Raw genomic sequence first — 19,591 nt, forward strand, 5'->3', positions numbered from 1 at the left:
TCACAATATATGCTGACAAGACAGATTGCTGTTGGTTTCACCAAACTGTCATCCATCTGTTTATACTGCCCATGTCCTTACATCTCCAGAACAGAGCTGCTGTATTTTTAACAGCCAAAATAAGCTAAAGCCAGCCACTCTTTGCTAGGTACTTTGAAATAAATTCTTCAACATACCAAGTACATGCTATAGTCACAGTTATTGAGATTTTAAGACTTTTGATGGAATAAGAATTCTTTTTTTAATTTATTTTTATTTTTTTTTTTAATTTATTTATGATAGTCACAGAGAGAGAGAGAGAGAGGCAGGCTCCACGCACCAGGAGCCCGATATGGGATTCGATCCCGGGTCTCCAGGATGGTGCCCTGGGCCAAAGGCAGGCGCCAAACCGCTGCGCCACCCAGGGATCCCTGGAATAAGAATTCTTGATGACTTTTAAATATCTGCATTTGGCTAACCTCTAGGACTTATTGTCTATGTATATATATGGTTATTGGTCCCAGTAATGCCCAGTGTTGCTTATCTCAAGAACACTAAGGAGGCTTTAAAGTTTTTCACCTTTTTCCTTGAAAATCCTCCAAATTTTAAATGATGTAAGTTCTTGTCAAAGGTTTTCACTTAAAAACAGCTTTTAAAGAAGAACCTAAAGCTGCCATATGTGCTTTTCCATGCAATTGGTATATCTTCAATGTATCCAGGAAAGGGCAAGAAACTAGGGTGATTGGGGAAACACAAGGTGGGGTGGGAAGCCTTCACCTTCAGGGCTACAAGGCTTCTTTTGCCTAAGAACAACTCTGGGGCTGGAGAAGAACTTCCAGAGCAGAGAATGGGAGGGAACTGGGAAGGTGAGTTCAGGAGGAGGCTGGAGATAGGGAGGCTGGAGAACAGAAGGGCAGAGGAGGAGCCAGGAGTACAGAGGGAGAGAGGATGAGGCAGTGGGAAGACAGGGAGCAGAGTTGTGGAGCAGACTCAACATCACCCTCAGGCCAGCCTTAGCATCGGGAAGGAAAGCAAACATACAATTTTGGGGAAGGTTTTTGACATCCAAGGTTGACGTGTTTTTTTAGTTAAACCCTAACTAACTAGAAATCTCAATGAACTTGAATACCCATTCCTGAGCAGCTGCTTGGATGCTGGATTTAAGACTAGGTAAAGATATAGACAGTTGGGTTTTTAGTGGAATTTCTAGCATCTCTGTAAATGGATTGGCAGGTGGATTCTTCAAGGGCACATTGGACTCTAGTTACTCTAGTCTCTCTCTCTTTTTGAAAGATTTTATTTATTATTTATTTATTTATCTATTTATTTATCAGAGAGAGAGTGTGCGAGAGAGCACACAAGCAGGGAGAGTGGCAGGCAGAGGGAGAGGGAGAAGCAGGCTGCCCACTGAACAGGGCACTGGATGAGGGGATCAGGACCTGAGCTAAAGACGACACTTAAGTGACTGAGCCACCCAGGCACCCCCTCTACTCCCTTTCTCAAAAAATGGTTTAGATCAGTGATTCTGTGTGGACCAGCAACACCTGGAGGGCATATTAAAATACAGCTTTCTGGGTCCTGACCCCAGAAATTCTGACCCACTGGCCAGATATTTTACATTTCTGAATCATTTTACATTTCTCATTATCCCTCGTCATCATTAACCACACTTTGAGAACCGCTGGCCTAGATCTCAAACACATACCATATCAGGGTTGGAATGTTTTCTAAAATTAGACTATTGACCCAGAGTCTATATTTGGAAAAAAAAAATCTAGAGGTTTCTGCTGGTGGAGCTTTTGAAAATGCAGCAGACAGCATCTAAAGCATAATGAAAACACAAGCGTCCACACATTTCTGAGTTCTGGTGCAAACAAAAGAGAGTACTTCCAAATGAATTCTCCTCAACACACCAGCAACTGCACATTCCAGTGGCACCTACTCACCTTTGCGAGTGTTGGAGGCAGTTTATCAGATGATTGTCCTCAAAGCAAGAGAATGTGCTGCAGAAGCATCTGGGTAATCCCTATTTTAAGGATAAATATCAGCTGGACTTTATGATCACCCTGGGTAGTTTTAAAGCCTTGGCTGATGGGAGCCAGGAGTGGTTGTTTGGGTGTGATCCTCACAGGAAGATTGAAGAAGAAAGGGAGTTCAGCACTCAATCTTGACTAGTAGAGAGAAGCCCAAGATAGATTCCAGTCCTGTTGTTTCCCATTATTTTCCATTAACTAGCTGCATGACCCACTGGTCAGTCTGGCCCCAGCCTATCCATCTGTAAGCAGAGACCCTAGATTCTGAGCTATGTTTGACAGAGCCTGCAGGTCCTTGGAGCTGCAGAGGGACCTCTGAGGATAGAGGGCTGCTGGGGGTGGGGGAGCCTGCCCCCCTACTGTACTGTGATCATGTCCTTCCAGAAGCATGCCTCTGCTTTGCCTCTATACATTGGCATCCTGGGATATTTTGTTTGAAAGATGACACATGTGATTCAAAAAACATTTGAGGACCAATGACCTCTAGGGTTCCTTCTGTTTCTAACACTGTGAGTGTTTGATCTCTTTAGAAGTAATGACACAAAGGGTCCTTAAAACTATTTCCAATTCGAAACTATTTCCAATTCCTCGGCTCTGGGGATTGTGGGTCAGTCATGGACAAATTTTTGGTTAAAATGAAGATGTTTGAGAATTCTCTGCCTTGCTTCATCCTCAGCAGTCTTAAGAGGGCTGTGGTGGGAGGGTGGGGATAAGGGTGGGGGGTAGGGGGGGTAGAAGGATATCTAGAACGACCAGCTCAAGGTCTTCAACCAATTATGCCCCATATTGAGCCATGCACCTCCAAGGGGTATCCCTGTCCCCAGGGTAGAGGATCACCTCCACAACAATCCGGTGTCCCTGAAGGGAGTGGAGCTGCATCCCTGCACACTTTGATTGTCCCTCCCATCACTGGGGTCCTGGTAGGACCATCAGTTAAGAGGATGGTCATGTGACCCATGTTGGCCATCACAGCCAGAAGTCTCTCCCAGAAATGTGACTCGGGAGACCCAGTAACCAATTCATTTGCAGCCATTACCTACTGCTGCTCAAGTCCTGGGCCTGCCCTGTTTTCAATTCTTTTTGAGACATGGCTGACTTTCCTTTGGAATCTATAAATTATCCCAGCTCTTTCTGCTTCCTCAGCTCTTTCCCCTTGCTGGAAAGACACTCGGGCTTCCTTGCCTTTTTTTTTTTTTTTAAATATTTTATTTATTTATTCATGAGAGATGCAGAGAGAGAGGCAGAGACAGAAGCAGGCTCCCCATGGGGACTTGATCCCAGGACCCAGCGATCACGACCTGAGCTGAAGCCAGATGCTCAACCACTGAGCCACCAAGGTGCCCGACACCTGGGCTTTCTTTGCATGACCATTGCATTACCATTTCTCTCATGAAGGGGCTTCACCAGGCTGATGTGACAGTTCTGGGAAATGCAGAGAGCCAGTCACCAGGAATTCTGGGGGACATGCTCACTTCATTCATGGGGTAATTAACACATTGATCATACAGGTGCATCCATGGAGCTTCCAGGGGTGGGCAGCCTGCATCTTCTGAAAGAAGAAACAATTTTGTTGAGGATTCACTGGACTCTGCATTACTATCCCTGCGACCCAGGATTTGAGGACCCATCATTAAATCCTGAGGGCAGAGCTCATCGAAAGTCAGTGACTGAGTCATTCATTAATCAAGAGAATGAGCCCAGAAACTGAACACCTATAGTTAGTTTTCACATTAATTTAGTTCTGACACTTAAGAGCCCAGTTTCTGGAGCCATGTATCCCTGTTTTGTAATTTGGTTCGTTCTCTTACTTCGAATTAAAAAAAAGACTTCAGACCCTATGTGGGTCTTTCAAAGGGTGCAATTTTCCACTATGCTCTTGCATCTCCCAGTGGGTAGCAGAGGCCCAGTTTCAGGTTGGGGAAAGCAGAGAAGAGTCCAGAGGCAGTGGGCAGGGAACCAGCTCCAGGTTGGGGTACTTCTCTCCTTCTGTCTAAGGGTTCCCTTCTTAGTTGCTTAGTGTTAGCCTCCCTGGTACCTGTAAAGGGATTCAGAATCTTTAGAGGGAAGGATTTCGTAACCAGAAATGAGAGAAACTGGGGATGTTCCCCGTGGGACAGAAACCTGGAGGAGACACTGAGGAAGAGCAGTATGCTCCTTTGTGCCCCAAATTAATCCTGTAGAATTGCATTGTCCCACTTGGGAGCCATCAGCTATAAGCTCTGGAGAGCGATGGAAGCACAGGAAGTTCAAATCATGATGTGTTTTAAGTGTAAAATCACACCAGGTTTCAAAGACCTTGCCTGAAAAAAAAAGAAAGTAAAATATCTCATTAATAACTTTAAAAATATTGATTCCATGGTGAAAGGATAATATTTTAGGTATATTGGGTACAGTAAAATATATTTTTAAAATTATTTTCACCTGTTTCTTTTCATTTTATTTAATGAGCTGCCAGAAAATTTAAAAATATGCTTGAGACTTGGATAGTGCTGTATTAAGATAGCTTATTTCATTTTTATTTGCATAAGCCTATGCAAAAAGGGATGCTTTAAGATAATTCCTGGCAGTTGCCAATTGACCTAGTTGATTTTGTAGAACTTCAAAGTTCTTTTAAGATCAACTTCGGGGTACCTGGGTGACTCAGTCAGATAGTGGCCAACTCTGGATTTTGGCTCAGGTCATGATCTCAGGGTGGTGGGAATGAGCCCTGAATCAGGCTCCATGCTCAGCACAGAGTCTGCTTGTCCCTCTCCCTCTGCTCCTCCTCCTTGCATTCTCTCTCTCTCTCTCTCAAATAAATAAATAAATAAATAAATAAATAAATAAATAAATAAATAAATAAAATCTTAAAAGATAAATTCAAAGTTCTTTTTGGTAGATAAAATAGCCTCAAGTTTGAGTTGGGTGGGGATTAGCTGTCCCTCTACAGTTTTGCTCAAGGTCCAGACTAAGTTCAGACAGGCATGTATTTCTTAATTAAGCATTTCTTCTGATGCAGGCCCCCAAAGTTCATACAGCCTGTTTTCTAGTCTCATAAAGTCCCAGCTCTCTGATGTGGTAGGTGCTGAGGCAGCACTTTGCATGAAAAGCTCATTCAAGGCAGGTGGTCCATTGGAGTTGGAATTCTGATATCCTTATAATCAGCATCTGACAATCAAAATCTTCCCACATCAGTCATCTTTTATAGGAATGATTAAGGAATCAAGTGCCTTTCTGAGGAATGCAAGCAGAAGGCCTCCCTGGAATCTAAATCCTAGTAGTGTAAGCAGGGATGTCTCAAAATACCTTGGCCAGTCCTCATGCCTGACTGTTTTAACTCTCCATCCTCATTCTCAAGGATGGAGAATGTCTTAAATACATTAGCCAACCACATATCCACCTTTATTGATGAAAGCCCATGGCTCCCATTCATCATACTTTTTAACAAGTCAGTAAAAAATTCACTTGGCAAGGGCTCAAGTACTGGCAGTTGTGCGTGACAGAGGTATCTCCAGAGAGTGACAATCCCAAGGAACCCAAATACTCACTGGTAATGTCACACTGGACCGCTGTAGTATTGAGGCGGTTCCAGCCATCACTGCACTATCTTATTAAGAGCGTAGGATTTTAGCCTTTTTGGTTCACCTAAACAAGAGCAATGAGATGAAAGTCAGGGAACTATCAGAATGTTGGACGAGAACACTCAGCCTTGTGTCCTAAGTGTCATTTCCAACTTCAAAGGAATAAACACTGTTCACCACAGCAGTCATTTAAAAAAATGCATTTTGCATCAGGATAAGTGTCAGCAGTCCTTGGGAGAAAACTATTAAAACAAAAGTTTCAGTATTTACAGAAGACTCTTTCCTGATCTTAGAAACTCAACTTCCTGATGATGAGATACAGAACAGATATAGATATTACTTAAATTTTAAGGCTGTTGGTATGTAACTATACCCTGATTTTCTCCCTGATATTTCTAGATCAAGGTTTTGCAACCCTGGCACTACTGACATTTTGGACTGGAGCATTCTTTGTTGTGTCCTGTGTACTGTAGGATATTTAGCAGCATCCATGGCCTCTGCTCACTAGATGCCAGCCGTCACACCCCACCACCCAAGTGGTAACAATTTGAAATGTCTCCAGATATTACCAAATGTCCCCTTGGGGGCAAAATCAGTCTCTGTTGAGAACTGTTCTAGACCAGGTCCAGTGCCTTACTAGAGATGTGGAATCTCAGACACTCTCCCGGACCTACTGAACAAGAATCTACCTTTTAGTAAGACCCCCAGCAGGTCCATGTGCCCATACTCCTGGCTGGTTTCACACCCTTGTGCCCATACCTCCACTGTGTGGCCCCTTTGACTTGGTTGTGTGACTCATTTTCTTGTTGCAGGAAGCTGATGAAGCCTTACTGCATAACCTGCGCCTTCAGATCGAAGCCCAGTTTCTACAGGATGATATCAGTGCAGCAAAGGACAGGTACAAAAAGGTAACCAGGAACCTTCTGAAGTCCTTCCCCCAGATAATCCAGTTTGGGTTTGGCCAGGCAAGGCCAGGGTACTTGTAGCTGACACAGGAGCCTGCTCTACTGGGTTCCTTCTGTGTGTATTGCCCCTGAACCAAGTGGGTGAGGGGTTGGTTGCTAGAGGGCACTCAGTGAGTCAGATGTGTACAGAAGAGGAGGTAATTAATTGCATGTGTGTTGGGGGCAGGGCTTGGGAACTAATGTCTGTTGAGTACGTTACAATCCACAAAACAATTTTACATAGATCATCTTGAGTAAGCTAGGACCTGTCAGTTGTTTTGGCTCAGAAAATGCAGAAATGCAGAAAATGCAATATATATATATTAGCTCTGCCTCTAACCAGTTAGCTGGCACTCAGGAACTTCCTGTCATGTAGTGCTCTGCTCTGCCTCCCACCCCCACTAGCTTCTCACAGGCCTGACTCTGGGGGGCCGTGGTGTACTGGAAAAATCAAATCCTGGAGCTGTTGTAGCCAGGGCAGGTAGCCTTCCCACTCTGAGCTGCATCTTCAAAATGCAAATGGCAGACTCTCCTGCACAGGGGTAACTGTAGAGGACCTGTGAGCCTGGCCGTGGTCCTGGGGGCTGACCTCTCTGGTGGCCTGTGGGCTCCCTCCAGCTGCCAGTATCTGCAGCTGAACCTCTGGATGCTGTCCAGGCAGTGGGGAAGTGTTGGGGAGCAGCCTAAGCCAGTGATTGATGCATGTTGGTGGATTCATGCCCCAGCTCCCTCTCTCCTGCTGTCCTGTGTGGCTCCCGGGGATCCCCACAGGGCCTGAGCACCAGATGGTCACAGTGGTAACTTACCTGTAACACACTCCTTATTTGCCCTTCCTTTCCTGTCTCACTTCCTCCAATAATGTTTACTGACATCGTCACCCAAATAAACTATTTGCACTCAGACCCTTCTCTTAGGGCCTGTATCTTAGCTCGCTTAGGCTGCTGTAAACAAAGTACCACCAACTGGGTGGCTTATATGCAACGGACATTTGTTTCCTACGGTTCTGGAGGCTGTAACACTGAGATTGGGGTGCTGGCATGGTCAAGGTCCGGTGAGGGCCCTCTTCCTGGCTTGCAGACATCTGCCTCCTCACTGTGTGTTCACCTGGGCATTCCTTATGCCACCTCTTTGGTGTCATTTCTTCTGAGGGTACTAATCCCATCCTGGGGCCCCACCCTCAGACTGCATCTAAATCTCCTTACTTCCCAAAGGCCCCCACCTCCACACCCCAACCCCCTGGGGCTAGGGCTTCCATGTGTGACAGGGTCACAGCATTTCATCTCTAACCATCTGCTTCTGGGGAAACTGAGGCAGCATGTGAGTATAGGTGAGACACCTGGTACAGCCTGGAGCTTGGTGTGTGCTCAGTAGCATTATACTCTATTCCTGCCTCTGTGGACCTGCCTGTGCACAACGGGAGGCCCCGTTGCTCACATTGAAGGGGCCCCCCTTCCTGTAGCATTTCTCTGCCTTTTCTCCGGGCTTGGCCTGTTTCCTCCTCCCCATCCGCTGCCTTGCCCACACTGTATTTTGCAGGAATGGTGCCTGGGGCCATCTTTATGCTGAAAGCATTCTTCGAGGCCATTTAGAACCACGATAATAGTGAGAGTTCGTACAGTAAAGCTTCTGTGCATTATCTCACTGGTCTCAACACCAGCGTGAGATAGTGTCCTAGAGCAGGCTCCCTATGAGCAGAGCCCAGGGTGTGATTCTTGCGTGACTGCTGTATTAGTGGTGCACTCTCAGGAGGAAAGGAGGGCAAACAGGGTACAGGGGTGGGAGCTGAGCAAGGGTGTGGGCTTAGCTGGAGTCTGGCCTTTTTCCCTGATCCGTGGGGGGTGCTGGAGGATGGAATGCTCTATAAGGTTGGACCTAATTGAGGCCACAGGCTGGCCTTCTGTACTCCTGTGCCAAAGGGTCATTGGTTTGGGTCAGGGTGAGGTGGCATTGGGGGGATTGGCCGTTGTCTGGCTGAGGGCCGTTCTCTGTGCTCTGCCATTGGCTTTCACACACAGAGCTGGGCAGGTGTTCTGCTGGGAAAGGGAGTCAGATACCCTCTCCAGATTGTTAGTCCTCTTCTACGGAAAAAAAAAAATCTGCATTTTAGGACTTTAAATCACTTATTCGAGGCCACATCCAGCTAGTAAGTGAGTTACTCTGGGGTTGACTGGCCATCCTTTGAAGCACTGCCCTGTTCTGGGGACAGAAAGGGTCCTTTGTACCCTGCGGGGTCTCTTGGTGCCCTGTCCCTGCTTTTCTCTCATAGCTCTGCCATCGTGGGCTCTAGGAAGACCAGCAGCAAAGTGTCCATGTCACTGAAAGGAAACGGCAAGATAAACCAAGCCTCAGTTTCTTCAACTGCCCCCTTGTTCTCGTGAAGGTGAAAGTGTCCACTGCTCAGGTCACTGCCTGTCTTGTCTGTGATGGTGAACATGTGAAAACATTCATCCCTGGTATCATCTGGTCCTAGAGGCAAAATCTCAAGCAGCTCAAGTTTTAATGAGAATGTTTTCCTTCCCCCAACAGAATCTCCTGGAAATTCAGACGTATGTCACCATCCTGCAGCAGATTGTCCAGACCACCCCTCAAGCATCTGCCATCACAAGTGGGATGAGAGAGGTAAGAGTCGGAGCCCAGGCTGCAGGGAAAGCATATTTGGGGATGACTCTTACTCTGCCAAGGGCCTTGCTAACAGAGGCCCACACAAGGCATCAGGTCAGACCGGGCGCTGAGCTGCAGTGGGTTCACTGGCACCACGCTCACTCTGCATTCACGTTGGAAGTTTACCTTTCTGTTCTTTTACTCAGACTGGGAACACTGGTATTTAAGCAGCTGAGGACAGAAACTGCGTCCTTGACCATCGTCTTAGGCATTTGCCCCTGAGAATTCTGGGCTGTCCTTCCCTGTGTACTTCATAAGAAACTGCCAGACTGTTTCCCAAAGTGGTTTGCATTGTTGCGGCCCATCGGCGATGAATGTATGAGAGTTTCAGTTGCTTTGCATGCTTGCCAGCACTGGGTATGTCAGGTTTTTAGTTTGTTTTTGCTTTTTGCTCTTCTAATAGGTATGTTGGATACCTCACCGTGCTTTTAACTGCATTCCCTAAGGGCTAAGGATGCTGAGCATCTTTTTGTGGGCTTATCTGCCATTCATGTAGCTTCTTTGTTGCAGTATCTGATCAAATCTCTTGCCCATTTTTAAAAATAGTCTGTTTTCTTAATCTCCTTATCAACTTGACCATAAATTTTGAATACAGAGGGGCCCTGAGAATTCATGATCGTGTTTTCAAGGATGGTCTCTGTTAATGATTGTGTGAGTTTGTGGGATGAAAACTACTAGGAAAAAATAGAGATTACAGAAGCCAGTTTTTAAAAATGTGAATTTGGTTGTAAAAACCTTATTTCTGATATAATGTTCCACGTTCCTTCTTTTTTGAGCTCTCTAGCTGCTGGTATAGTTTTTTCCTAATGTGGTTTAGTGGATTTTGTGATGCTTAACATGAGACTTGTAAAAATAAGCTGACAGTAATGCAGATTAAAACAAAAATGTCCCAGTGCCCCTTCTGCAGAGGTTGTGGTAGGCTGGTACAGGTTTGGTGGACTGGTCAACTGGTGAGATTCTGGATATTTTTTAAGGATGACTTAGGACAGTGGTGTTTAACCCCAGTGACACTTGGATTTGTCTGCACGTCTGCCTAGACCACACCCCAAGTCAATTAATTGCCTGGCAGGTAGAGTCCTGATTCCCTCATTTAGAAGCTCCCAAGCAGGATGCAGACAAGCTGCAGAGCCTGTGGGCCAGGGCTGCTGGCTGCTTGGGTCTTTTTTTTTTTTTTTTTAACTTTTTTATATCAAAGCTGAAGAAACCCCAACATTTGCTTTTAGAAGACACTCTATTTTTTTTTAAAGATTTATTTATTTATATATAGAGAGCACACATGTGGAGAGTCGGGGGTGGAGCAGAGGGAGAGAATCTTAAGCAGGCTCCACCCCTAGCATGGAGCCCAATGCGGGACTTGATCTCACTACCCTGAGATCATGACCTGATCTGAAACCAAGATTTGGTCGCTTAACTGACTGCACCACCCAGGCACCTCTAGAAGACACTTTAAAACTCTGTCAAGTAACATCCCCGAGGTAGGAAGGTTGCTTGTTCTTGGGGATATTCTTTTTTTTTTTTTTTTCTTGGGGATATTCTCATCCGGATTGCCCGCCAATCACCATTTCAGGTGCCCGCCCTCCATAATTGGTATAACCAAGGATCTGCAAAGACCTAAAAGACCTTTTCCTGATGCCTTAATTTTCTTTGTCAGAGATTTCTTTCCAGATATCTTATTTTTATTGTGCATACTCATTTTTCCCTTGATTCAAAAGGGTTTTACACCAAAGCACACTTTTAAAATCATATCATCTGTTTCTTCATAACAAAATTCTTCTGAGTTGTAAGAATATGCGGACTGTCTGGACTTGGTCTGAGAGCATCAGAGATTGTCAGATCTTAGCTTCATTTAGGAACCAGTTAGAAATGCAGAATCTCCAGCCTGAGCACAGATCCACAGAACCTGTCTTTTTAGTAGGACCTCCCCACCGCCCCCAGGAGAGGCACAGATCCAGGAAGCATCACATTCTTTACTTATTGTCACTTAAAAATTCTATATATGAACTAGACGGTCCCTTTCAGCTTTGTTTCATTGACTCTTGTTACCTGGAAAATGTGTAAGTCACCTTTGCACAATGAGGTTATAATTAGTATTGTTGCTTAGGAACACAGGTCACCCCTTAACAAGTCAGTAAAGCATAAAGCTGGTGCCCTCTAGCCACTGGGGAACATCTATGGTCACATAAACTGAGTGTATTTTTCACTGCAGCAAGGGAGCTTGTACACTGTGGAGACTTGCAGGGTGCCTCAGTGGAGGAGGGATGTATGAGAGGATGGAGGCCTGTTAGGTGATGTGGGGGAGGGACCTGCTCTTAATTGGGTGCCCTCAGGAGAGGGCTGGTCCTATGACTGAGCATCCACATAATTGGTACTTGGTGATTAAGGAGCATCACTTGTGTTGGTGAGGAGGACCAAATGTCCCATTTGGTCATTTTTGTGGGTGCTCAGACACAGGGCAGTCTTATTTCTGGCTCATTCCCCCATGGTCCCAGTGTGACATATTCAGATGTTGGGTGCAGGGGTGGGGATGCTCATTTATAAGTAGGGAGCATCACGACCTGGTGATTAGTGCTGCTACCAGCTGACAGTGGCTAGGCTGTCTTCCTTCCTCTTCAACGAAAATCCCAGGGTCTACAGTGGACTCTGGGGGCGGGCATGAGGAGGGGTGTAAGATGAATAGGAGCTGGGCAGTGAGGAGAGACAGGGCCAGGCAAGCAGGCAGGGCCCTGGCAGGGGGGTGGGGCAATGTATGTGCACCGGATCTGCCTCTCTCCTGAGGCTGCAGAGCTAGAATTTGCAAAGTGTGGCATGTATGCACACCTTCCACGTGCTAGTACTCGGGGACCTGGATCACGCTTCCTCCGTTTCTGCACATTTGTCTTGCTGTAGCTTTCTCTGCTTCTGCTGTTGTTCCAGCCACTATGCAAAGTGATGGAAAGCAGTGGCTGCTGTACAGGTGTGGCTTTGGACAGGGGAGCACTGGGCTCATGCTTGGTTTTTGATTTTTGCCTGGCGGTGGGGCAGCATGCTGTGCTTTGTGTCAGACGGCACTCCTCTTGAGCAGTCAGGATTTTTACAAGTGATTTGGATGTTTTGTTTTGTTTTTTTAAAAAAGATTTTATTTATTTATTCATAAGAGACAGAGAAAGAGAGGCAGAGACATAGGCAGAGGGAGACGCAGGCTCCCTGTGGGGAGTTTGATGTGGGACTCGATCCCAGGACCCTGGGATCACACCCTGAGCCAAAGGCAGATGCTCAACCACTGAGCCCCACAGGTGCCCCTGATTTGGATGTTTTTGAACAGGCAGTGGAGGGGCTGGGTGGAGAATGGCGGCCACTTGGTTGTGTGGAGAGATTGAGGCAGGTCTTCTCCCATGTTGCCCTGTGGAATGTTGATAGGACAGGGCCCCTACTTCCCTTTAGTCCCTTGGAGCCTGACAGCTCCTGCCTGGTGCAACAGTGACATCTCAGCCCAGTTGAAAGGCCAGGGCTCAGACTGACCATGCCATCTGCATGGACAGACAGCAGAGCCCAGCAAGAGTCTGCATTCCCAACTTTCCTTTTCATAGAAGGAAAAGACGTGCCTTGTGCAGAGTCTCTTAGCCAGGTTACGGCACAGCCAGGTCTAAAATATAGCTCTCCTGTGATTTTACACTCATAGCATTTATGGTTCAGACTCTGAAGCCAAAGTGAAAAGGTGCTAATAAAGGGTGGCCACCATGGACCTGTCTTAGTCAGCTTGGGCTGCTGTAACTAACAGCACAGATGGTTTATTTTATTTCTCACCATTCTGGAAGGCTGGAGGTCAAAGATCAGGGTGCTGGCAGATTCAGTTCTTGTGAGGGCCTGCTTCCTGATTTGTAGACAGCTGCCTTCTTGCTGTGTCCTCACATGGATTTTCCTTGGTGCATCTTGGAGACAGAGAGAGAGAGAGAGAGAGAGAGAGAGTAAGCACTTGGGTGTCTCCTTCTCTTCCCATGAAGACACCACCCCAACTATGAGTGCTCCATCCTCATGACCTCATCTAGACCCAGTCCCCTCCTGAAGACCCCAACTCCTACTATCATCCTATTGAGGGGCAGGACTTCAGCCTATGAATCTGGGCAAAGGGACATAAGCAGGAAGAAGCTTCTTTGTACCCTTTGCCTTTGGATTTCCTCACATATCAGGCACATGTGAGTGCTATATCTGGCCTTTTCATGCAGGAAAAGCTCCTTACAGAACGGGAAGCTGCTGCCCTGCAGAGTCAGCTGGAGGAGGGCCGGGAGGTGGTGTCCCTCCTGCAGGCACAGAGAACGGAGCTGCAGGCCCAGGTACGACTCTGCACCCTCCTGTCCACTGCTCGCCACTGGGTGTTCACACCACACATGTGAATTGGGTTTTACAGCACGTTTTATTCAGGTGTCCTGTGCATGCAGAAAAGTGTACAAGTATCCAATGGGGGGGGGGGGTGTTCTCACACACTCAACACACCCATGTGTCCAGTGCTCAGAGCCAGAAATTGGCCTTTCTAAGTAGTGTGACCAGCTGTCCTGCTTTGAGGGTTTCCCAGGACAGAGGACTTTCATGCCCAGACCAGCAGAGTCCTGGGTAAGTGGGGATAATGGGTCTGCTAATTCCAGGAGCCTCAGAGGTTCGCCTCCTGCTGCTCCTCTCCAAGGCTCTCCTGACTTCCGCACCATCGATATGCCCAGTTTAACCCTGCTCTTAAAAATAAGAAGAGATGCATACATATTGGAATTTTTATCTTCCACTTGGTCAAATCTATGCTTCCTGTTTCTCTTTTCATGACCTAAAAATCTCTCCTTTGGAATTTGATAACAGGCTTGGGAAAGGGTGGTTGTGTCAATGTTTGCCTCTGCTCAGAATTTGTTAGCGTGAAGCTCCCACTGCCACTCCCTCTCCCCCTTTTTTTTTGGTGAAGTTTCATTTGAAAACTAAAGTCACCAGAAAAACTCACTCTTCTTTCTGTGGCCTCCATTCTCAGTTAATGAACTTTGTGGCTCGTCCCCCTGATTCTGTCTACTTTTTTGTCTCTTGTTACTATACCATTCTGATGGGGCCCATTGGGCTAAAGTACTGTGCATCTGTGTTTCCTAAATCTAAAAATAAATTGACATTTGGTTTGACAAGTACACGTGAAGGACAAGAGAACAGAAAGTTTGAAAAATTGGACTATTTAGGAAACCTGGAACATTTACATGTTACTCTGCCCCTATGCCTCCAATGCCTGTAAAATCAAAAGTTGAAGCCACAGTGGATCTGGTGCTTTTGTAGCTGTTCAGTGTTCTCCAGATCTGCCCAGGATCTCATTTGGGAACCATGAGGTTCCAGAATCTTCATTTCTGTCCCACTGCACACTGCACAAACCTGTCACTACCTGCTCTCAGGGGCCACTGAACACAAACTGGGATCTGGTGATTATCTCCCAAGGTAAAGATCACAGCTTGAAAAATTGAGACTGTCCTTAAACTCACCCTTCTCATGAAAACCATGGCTCAGGGACCTGATGCACCATTTTGATGACTTGGTCTTTTGTGGTTCCTCTGAGGCCTTGGAAGAATGGAACGAGTGTGAGTGTGTGGTGTGTGTGTGTGTGTACGTCTGTGTGCGTATAGGTGTTTGTGTGTATATGGGTGTATATGTGTGTGTTATGTACATATATGTATGTGTATTTGAATATGTATATGTTTGTGTATCTGTGTGTATGTGCATGTGTGTGTATTAAGTACGTGTGTATGAATGAGAGATTGGAGACCAGTGTTTTCCAAACCACTGTTTACAATTCATCACTGAGTGTAAAGTCAATTCAGCACAAGTGAGTGGCATTAAAAAAGAAGAAATTGACAACACCAGACTAAGCTAGAATAAGGAATAATAGAGTGCATGGCTACTAATGGTGGGATTTGTTTTGTGAAACCTGTGTTTTAAATATATATGTTTGCATATTTAGATATATATTCAAACACACACATACACACACGCATAGTTGTGTGATGTATATGGTCTGTGATGTAAAATGTGGCTCCTCCTGTGGCTGTGGTGACAAAGTTGAAAACCCTGCCCTAGGTAATGAGAAGATGAAAGAACCCAGCCTGACATGGTAAATTCAAGTTCCAGGACAAAAAAAGTTCTGTCTCTATGTCTATGCATTTGTTGAATGTAAAAGTAAGACCTTTCTTAATGGATTAATCTAGTTTCTGAGAATATGAAATAAGCCTGTCTGCTTGGCTGCCTGTCCCCACCCATAGTCACTGCAGGAAGATTTACTGGTCTTGCTCTGATGTTGTTGTCTCTCTAAATCAGGGATCTTTACTTCTGATGCACCCACCTGCCCGGCAATCTGGTGAAGCCTGGGGAACAGTTCTCAGAAAGATGTTAAGGGCATATAATAAAAATATGTATCATTACAAGGAAACCAATTACATTGAAATAGTTATCAAAATATTACCATTTTCTATATAGTACCATGTACTTTTATTAAATAAATCTAGGGGTGAGTCTAGTGAAACACAGGTTGTATTAGTTTTCTCTTGCTGCTCTCATGAATTACTACACATGCAAGGGCTTGAAAGAGCAGTCCTTTATCCTCCACTTCCATGGGTTAGAAGTCTGGGCAGGCTTGGTTGGTTTATCTGCTCTGGGTCTCACAAGGCTGATATAAGTTGGCTGGCCTTCTTATCTGGAGTCTCTCAGCAGAGAATCTTCCAGTCTCATTCAGGTCATTGGCAGGATTCAATTCTGTGTGCAGGTAGGATCGAGGACCCCATGTCTTTGCTGGCTGACGGCCAGGAGTTGTTCTCAAGGCTGCCCACATCCCCCAGGCATATGGCCCCTTCTACCTTCAAATCCAGCAACAGTGCATGGACTCTCTCGGACACCTCATCTCTCTGACTTCTGCTCCTAAGGGCTCATATGATTGGGAATAATCTATAATAATCTCCCTATCTTTTAAGGACGTCTGATTAAGAACCTTCATCACATCTGCAAAGTCCCTTTTGCCGTGTAACAGAACATATTCATGGGCAGAAAGCTAAGGGGCAAAGGTCATGGGGACCGAAAGCCTGCCTTATCAGCTCTTATTAAAACACAGATATGGCTGGGCCCACCCAGGAGATTCTGACTCAGTCATGCTGGGGTGTGACCTAGGAATTTGGATTTCTGAATTTCCAGGTGATGGTGTTTCTGGTCGAGGAACCAGATGTTGAGAACACTGGTATAGGGGTGGGCTCCAGGTTGGGTCAGAATGTTCTACATCAGTCCACCGGAGTCCCTGGCTTGGGCCTTCCACAGCCTATTCGGGAGTTGCTCATGGCTGGCTTTTTGCTGATCTTGAAAGGTTATGGAGGCTTCCCAAGAAATAGCTAGGCTGAGGGCTCCAAGGGAGATTTGGTGGCTTAGCCCCTCAGCAGGGCCAATGCAATGACTAGGGACAAGGGACAGGGCTGGGAGAGGGCAAATTACTTGTAGCCGAGGGCTCCCAGCTGGCAGCACCCCAGCATCTGGCTCTGTCTCTGGTCAGTGTCTGATGCTTCCAAAACCCTCCATAGCATGGCCCTCAGGGTGAGGTCCCTAAACTAGCATCTGCATCACCTGGGAGCTTGTCAGAAATGCAGATTCACAGGCCCATGCCAGACCTCCTGAGTCAGGAACTTTGTGGTGGGGCCCAGACATCTGTTTTAACAAGGCCTCCTCCAGGTGATTTTGCAGGCTCAAGTTTGAGAACACGGGTCCACAGGATGGAAGGAACAGCATCCTCCTTAGAGCTGGCAGCCCCTGCTTTGAAGCCGAATATAGCCCCTGCATGAGACCCCTGGGATGGCACTTCTTAGAGGTGGAAGTGGAGGGACAGGCACTTCTGGCCTCCGAAATTGCGCTGAGCACTTCTGTGACAGCAAAGGGAAAAGGTCCTGTTTTGGAAGGCGTGAACCTCCCCGGGAATTTCTCACTGAAGTTGCCTAGCACCATCTAGTGGTCGATTTTGGTAAGAGCGTGTAATCAGTGGAGGACATTTGATTTCTTCCATTTCCTTTTTTATTTTTATTTATTTTTTTAAGATTTATTTATTTATTCATTAGAGACACAGATATATATATATATATATATATATATATATATATAGAGAGAGAGAGAGAGAGAGAGAGAGAGAGGGAGAGAGGCAGAGACACAGGCAACAGGCAGAGGGAGAAGCAGGCTCCATGCAGGGAGCCCGACGCGGGACTCGATCCCGGGACCCCAGGACCACAGCCCAGACTGCAGGCAGCGCCAAACCGCTGCGCTACCGGGGCCGCCCCCATTTCCTTTTTTAAAAACTTGTTTTCTTTTTTTAAAATTGAAGCATAATTAATATGCAGTATATGTTAATTTCATGAGTACAGTGTAACGATGCAATGGTTCAGTGCATCAGTGCTCATCAAGTGTGGTCTTAATCCCCTTTATCTGTTTTAGCCATCCCCCACCACCTCCCCTCTGATAACCACCAGCTTGTTCTCTGTCGGTAAGAGTCTGTTTTCTGTGCTTGTCTGTTTTTTTTGTTTTGTTTTGTTTTGTTTGTTCATTTGTTTTGTTTCTTAAATTCCACATATGAGTGAAATCATATGGCACTTGTCTTTCTCTGACTGGCTTATTTCACTTAACATTATACCCTCTGGCTCCATCCCTGTTGCTGAAAATGGCAAGATTTTAGTCTTTTTTTATGGCTGAGTAATATTCCACTCATCTTTATCCATCCACCTACTGAATGGTAGAAGAGAGTTGCAAATGACATATCTGATAATGGGTTAATATCCAAAGTATATAAAGAACTGACACAACTCAACACCAGAAAATAACTAATCCAACTAAACATGGACAGAGAACCTGAATAGACATTTTTCCAAAGAAGACATACAGGTGACCAACAGATGAACAGTTGCTCAGCATCACTGATCATCAGGGAAATATAAATCAAAAACCACAATGAGCTGGTGAAAGTGGGGCTCTTATTTTTTTGAACAACCCTCCTCCTGATGAATGGTTTAAATTATTGAGCTGTGAAAATCACAGCGACGTAGGCGTAAGTCCAGTTTTACAAACCCAGTCAGCACTTTGCTGGACACCGTGGACTCTTGGTTGATGGAGGCAGAATCCTGAGGGGCACTGGTGCCTGTCAGAGATCAGAAGCCACCTTTCGGTTGCCCCTGGAGCCTCCTCCCAGGCCAGGCGTTCCTCCCACGGCTTCCACTGGGGGACAGCCACCAACCAACCACCGGACCACTCCCACCAGCAAACGCCAGCTCATGAGTTGTAAAAAAAATCATACTTGCCCTGTGAGGTCGAAAGTTTCTCGTGTCTAATTTCCCAGTTTGTGCCAATGCTTGCTGTCCTAATTACCGTTGAAAAGTTTGCCAAGTGGTTGTGTTCGGGGAAGGAGAGGTCTGTGTGTGGATCACCCTGAATCCCCCTATAGGTCTCCAGTGAGAACACACTGGTCCTGTTTACCTGCTGATATGTGGGAATGGGGGTTTTTCCGAGGACCTGGAGTGTGTGTGTGTATGCGCATGTGTGCGTGTGTATACTGCTCTCCTGCAGGTGAGAGGAGGCTGACATGGGAGGACGCATGGTTTCAGGACCTGCACAGCTGGCTCTGAATCCTGTATTTATTGGCAAGTCATTTTGCCTCTGTGTCTGTTTCCTCATCTCTAAATTGGGAATAATAATGGCCCCTCCCCCAGGAGGTTGTGGCGAGGCCGACGACTTGCTCCAAGTGAGAACTTGTCCTCACAAACCGTATTTCCTGCCCTGGGCTGGGGAATCCATACCCAAAGGCTGTACAGATTTGCTTTACACATAATCTTTGCTTGTTTTTACTCTATTTTGGAACACTTCAAACATACATAAAAGTGAAAGAATAGTCTCATGAGTCCCTCTTATGTCACCTACACCCTTACACACCCCCAGGTGTTTCTGAAGGAGTTCCTGGCACCAAATCATCTGATCCAGCAGTGTTTGAACAGGTGTCTCCAAAAGATGAGGGCTTTTAATAGAATGTGAGTCCACTTTTAATAATTAACAGTAATTCTTTAGTTTCACCAAATGTCCAGTTAGGGATCAGATTTGATTGTCTCCTAATTAACTGAGGTGCTGTCTGCATACAGCAAATGTCACCCTTTTCAGTACACCCCTTTCAGTTACATCTGTTTGGCAAATGCATGCAGTGCTGTACCCATACCCACAGTCAAGATATAGGAAAGTCCTCTTGCCCTGAAGTTTCCTGGAGTTGCCCCTCTGTGGTCAGCCTCTCCCCACCTCACCCCACAACCCCTGGCAACCACTGAATGGTTTTCTGTCCATCTGGTTTTGTCTTTGCCAGATTGTCCTATAAATGGAATCAGCCAGTAGGGAGTCTTTCCCACAATTCATTCTTCAGCGTTTGCTT

The 19,591-nt window shown here is 46.0% G+C and overlaps 1 protein-coding gene across 16 annotated transcripts in view; it reads left to right on the forward strand.

Moving 5' to 3' along the window:
* Positions 1-19,591, forward strand: part of BFSP1 (beaded filament structural protein 1) — a 67,652-nt gene that overhangs the window by 39,850 nt on the left and 8,211 nt on the right. For 15 of the 16 annotated variants that reach the window (XM_077872115.1, XM_077872103.1, XM_077872101.1 and 12 more), the window contains 3 exons: positions 6,385-6,480; positions 9,043-9,135; positions 13,380-13,487. In XM_077872115.1, the coding sequence (XP_077728241.1) occupies positions 6,385-6,480; positions 9,043-9,135; positions 13,380-13,487 (297 nt within the window). The remainder of the gene's footprint in view (positions 1-6,384; positions 6,481-9,042; positions 9,136-13,379; positions 13,488-19,591) is intronic. The other variant, XM_077872100.1, reaches the window with a different exon arrangement.

This window comes from Canis aureus, chromosome 26 (genome assembly GCF_053574225.1).
Source record: "Canis aureus isolate CA01 chromosome 26, VMU_Caureus_v.1.0, whole genome shotgun sequence".
NCBI classification, from domain to species: domain Eukaryota; kingdom Metazoa; phylum Chordata; class Mammalia; order Carnivora; family Canidae; genus Canis; species Canis aureus.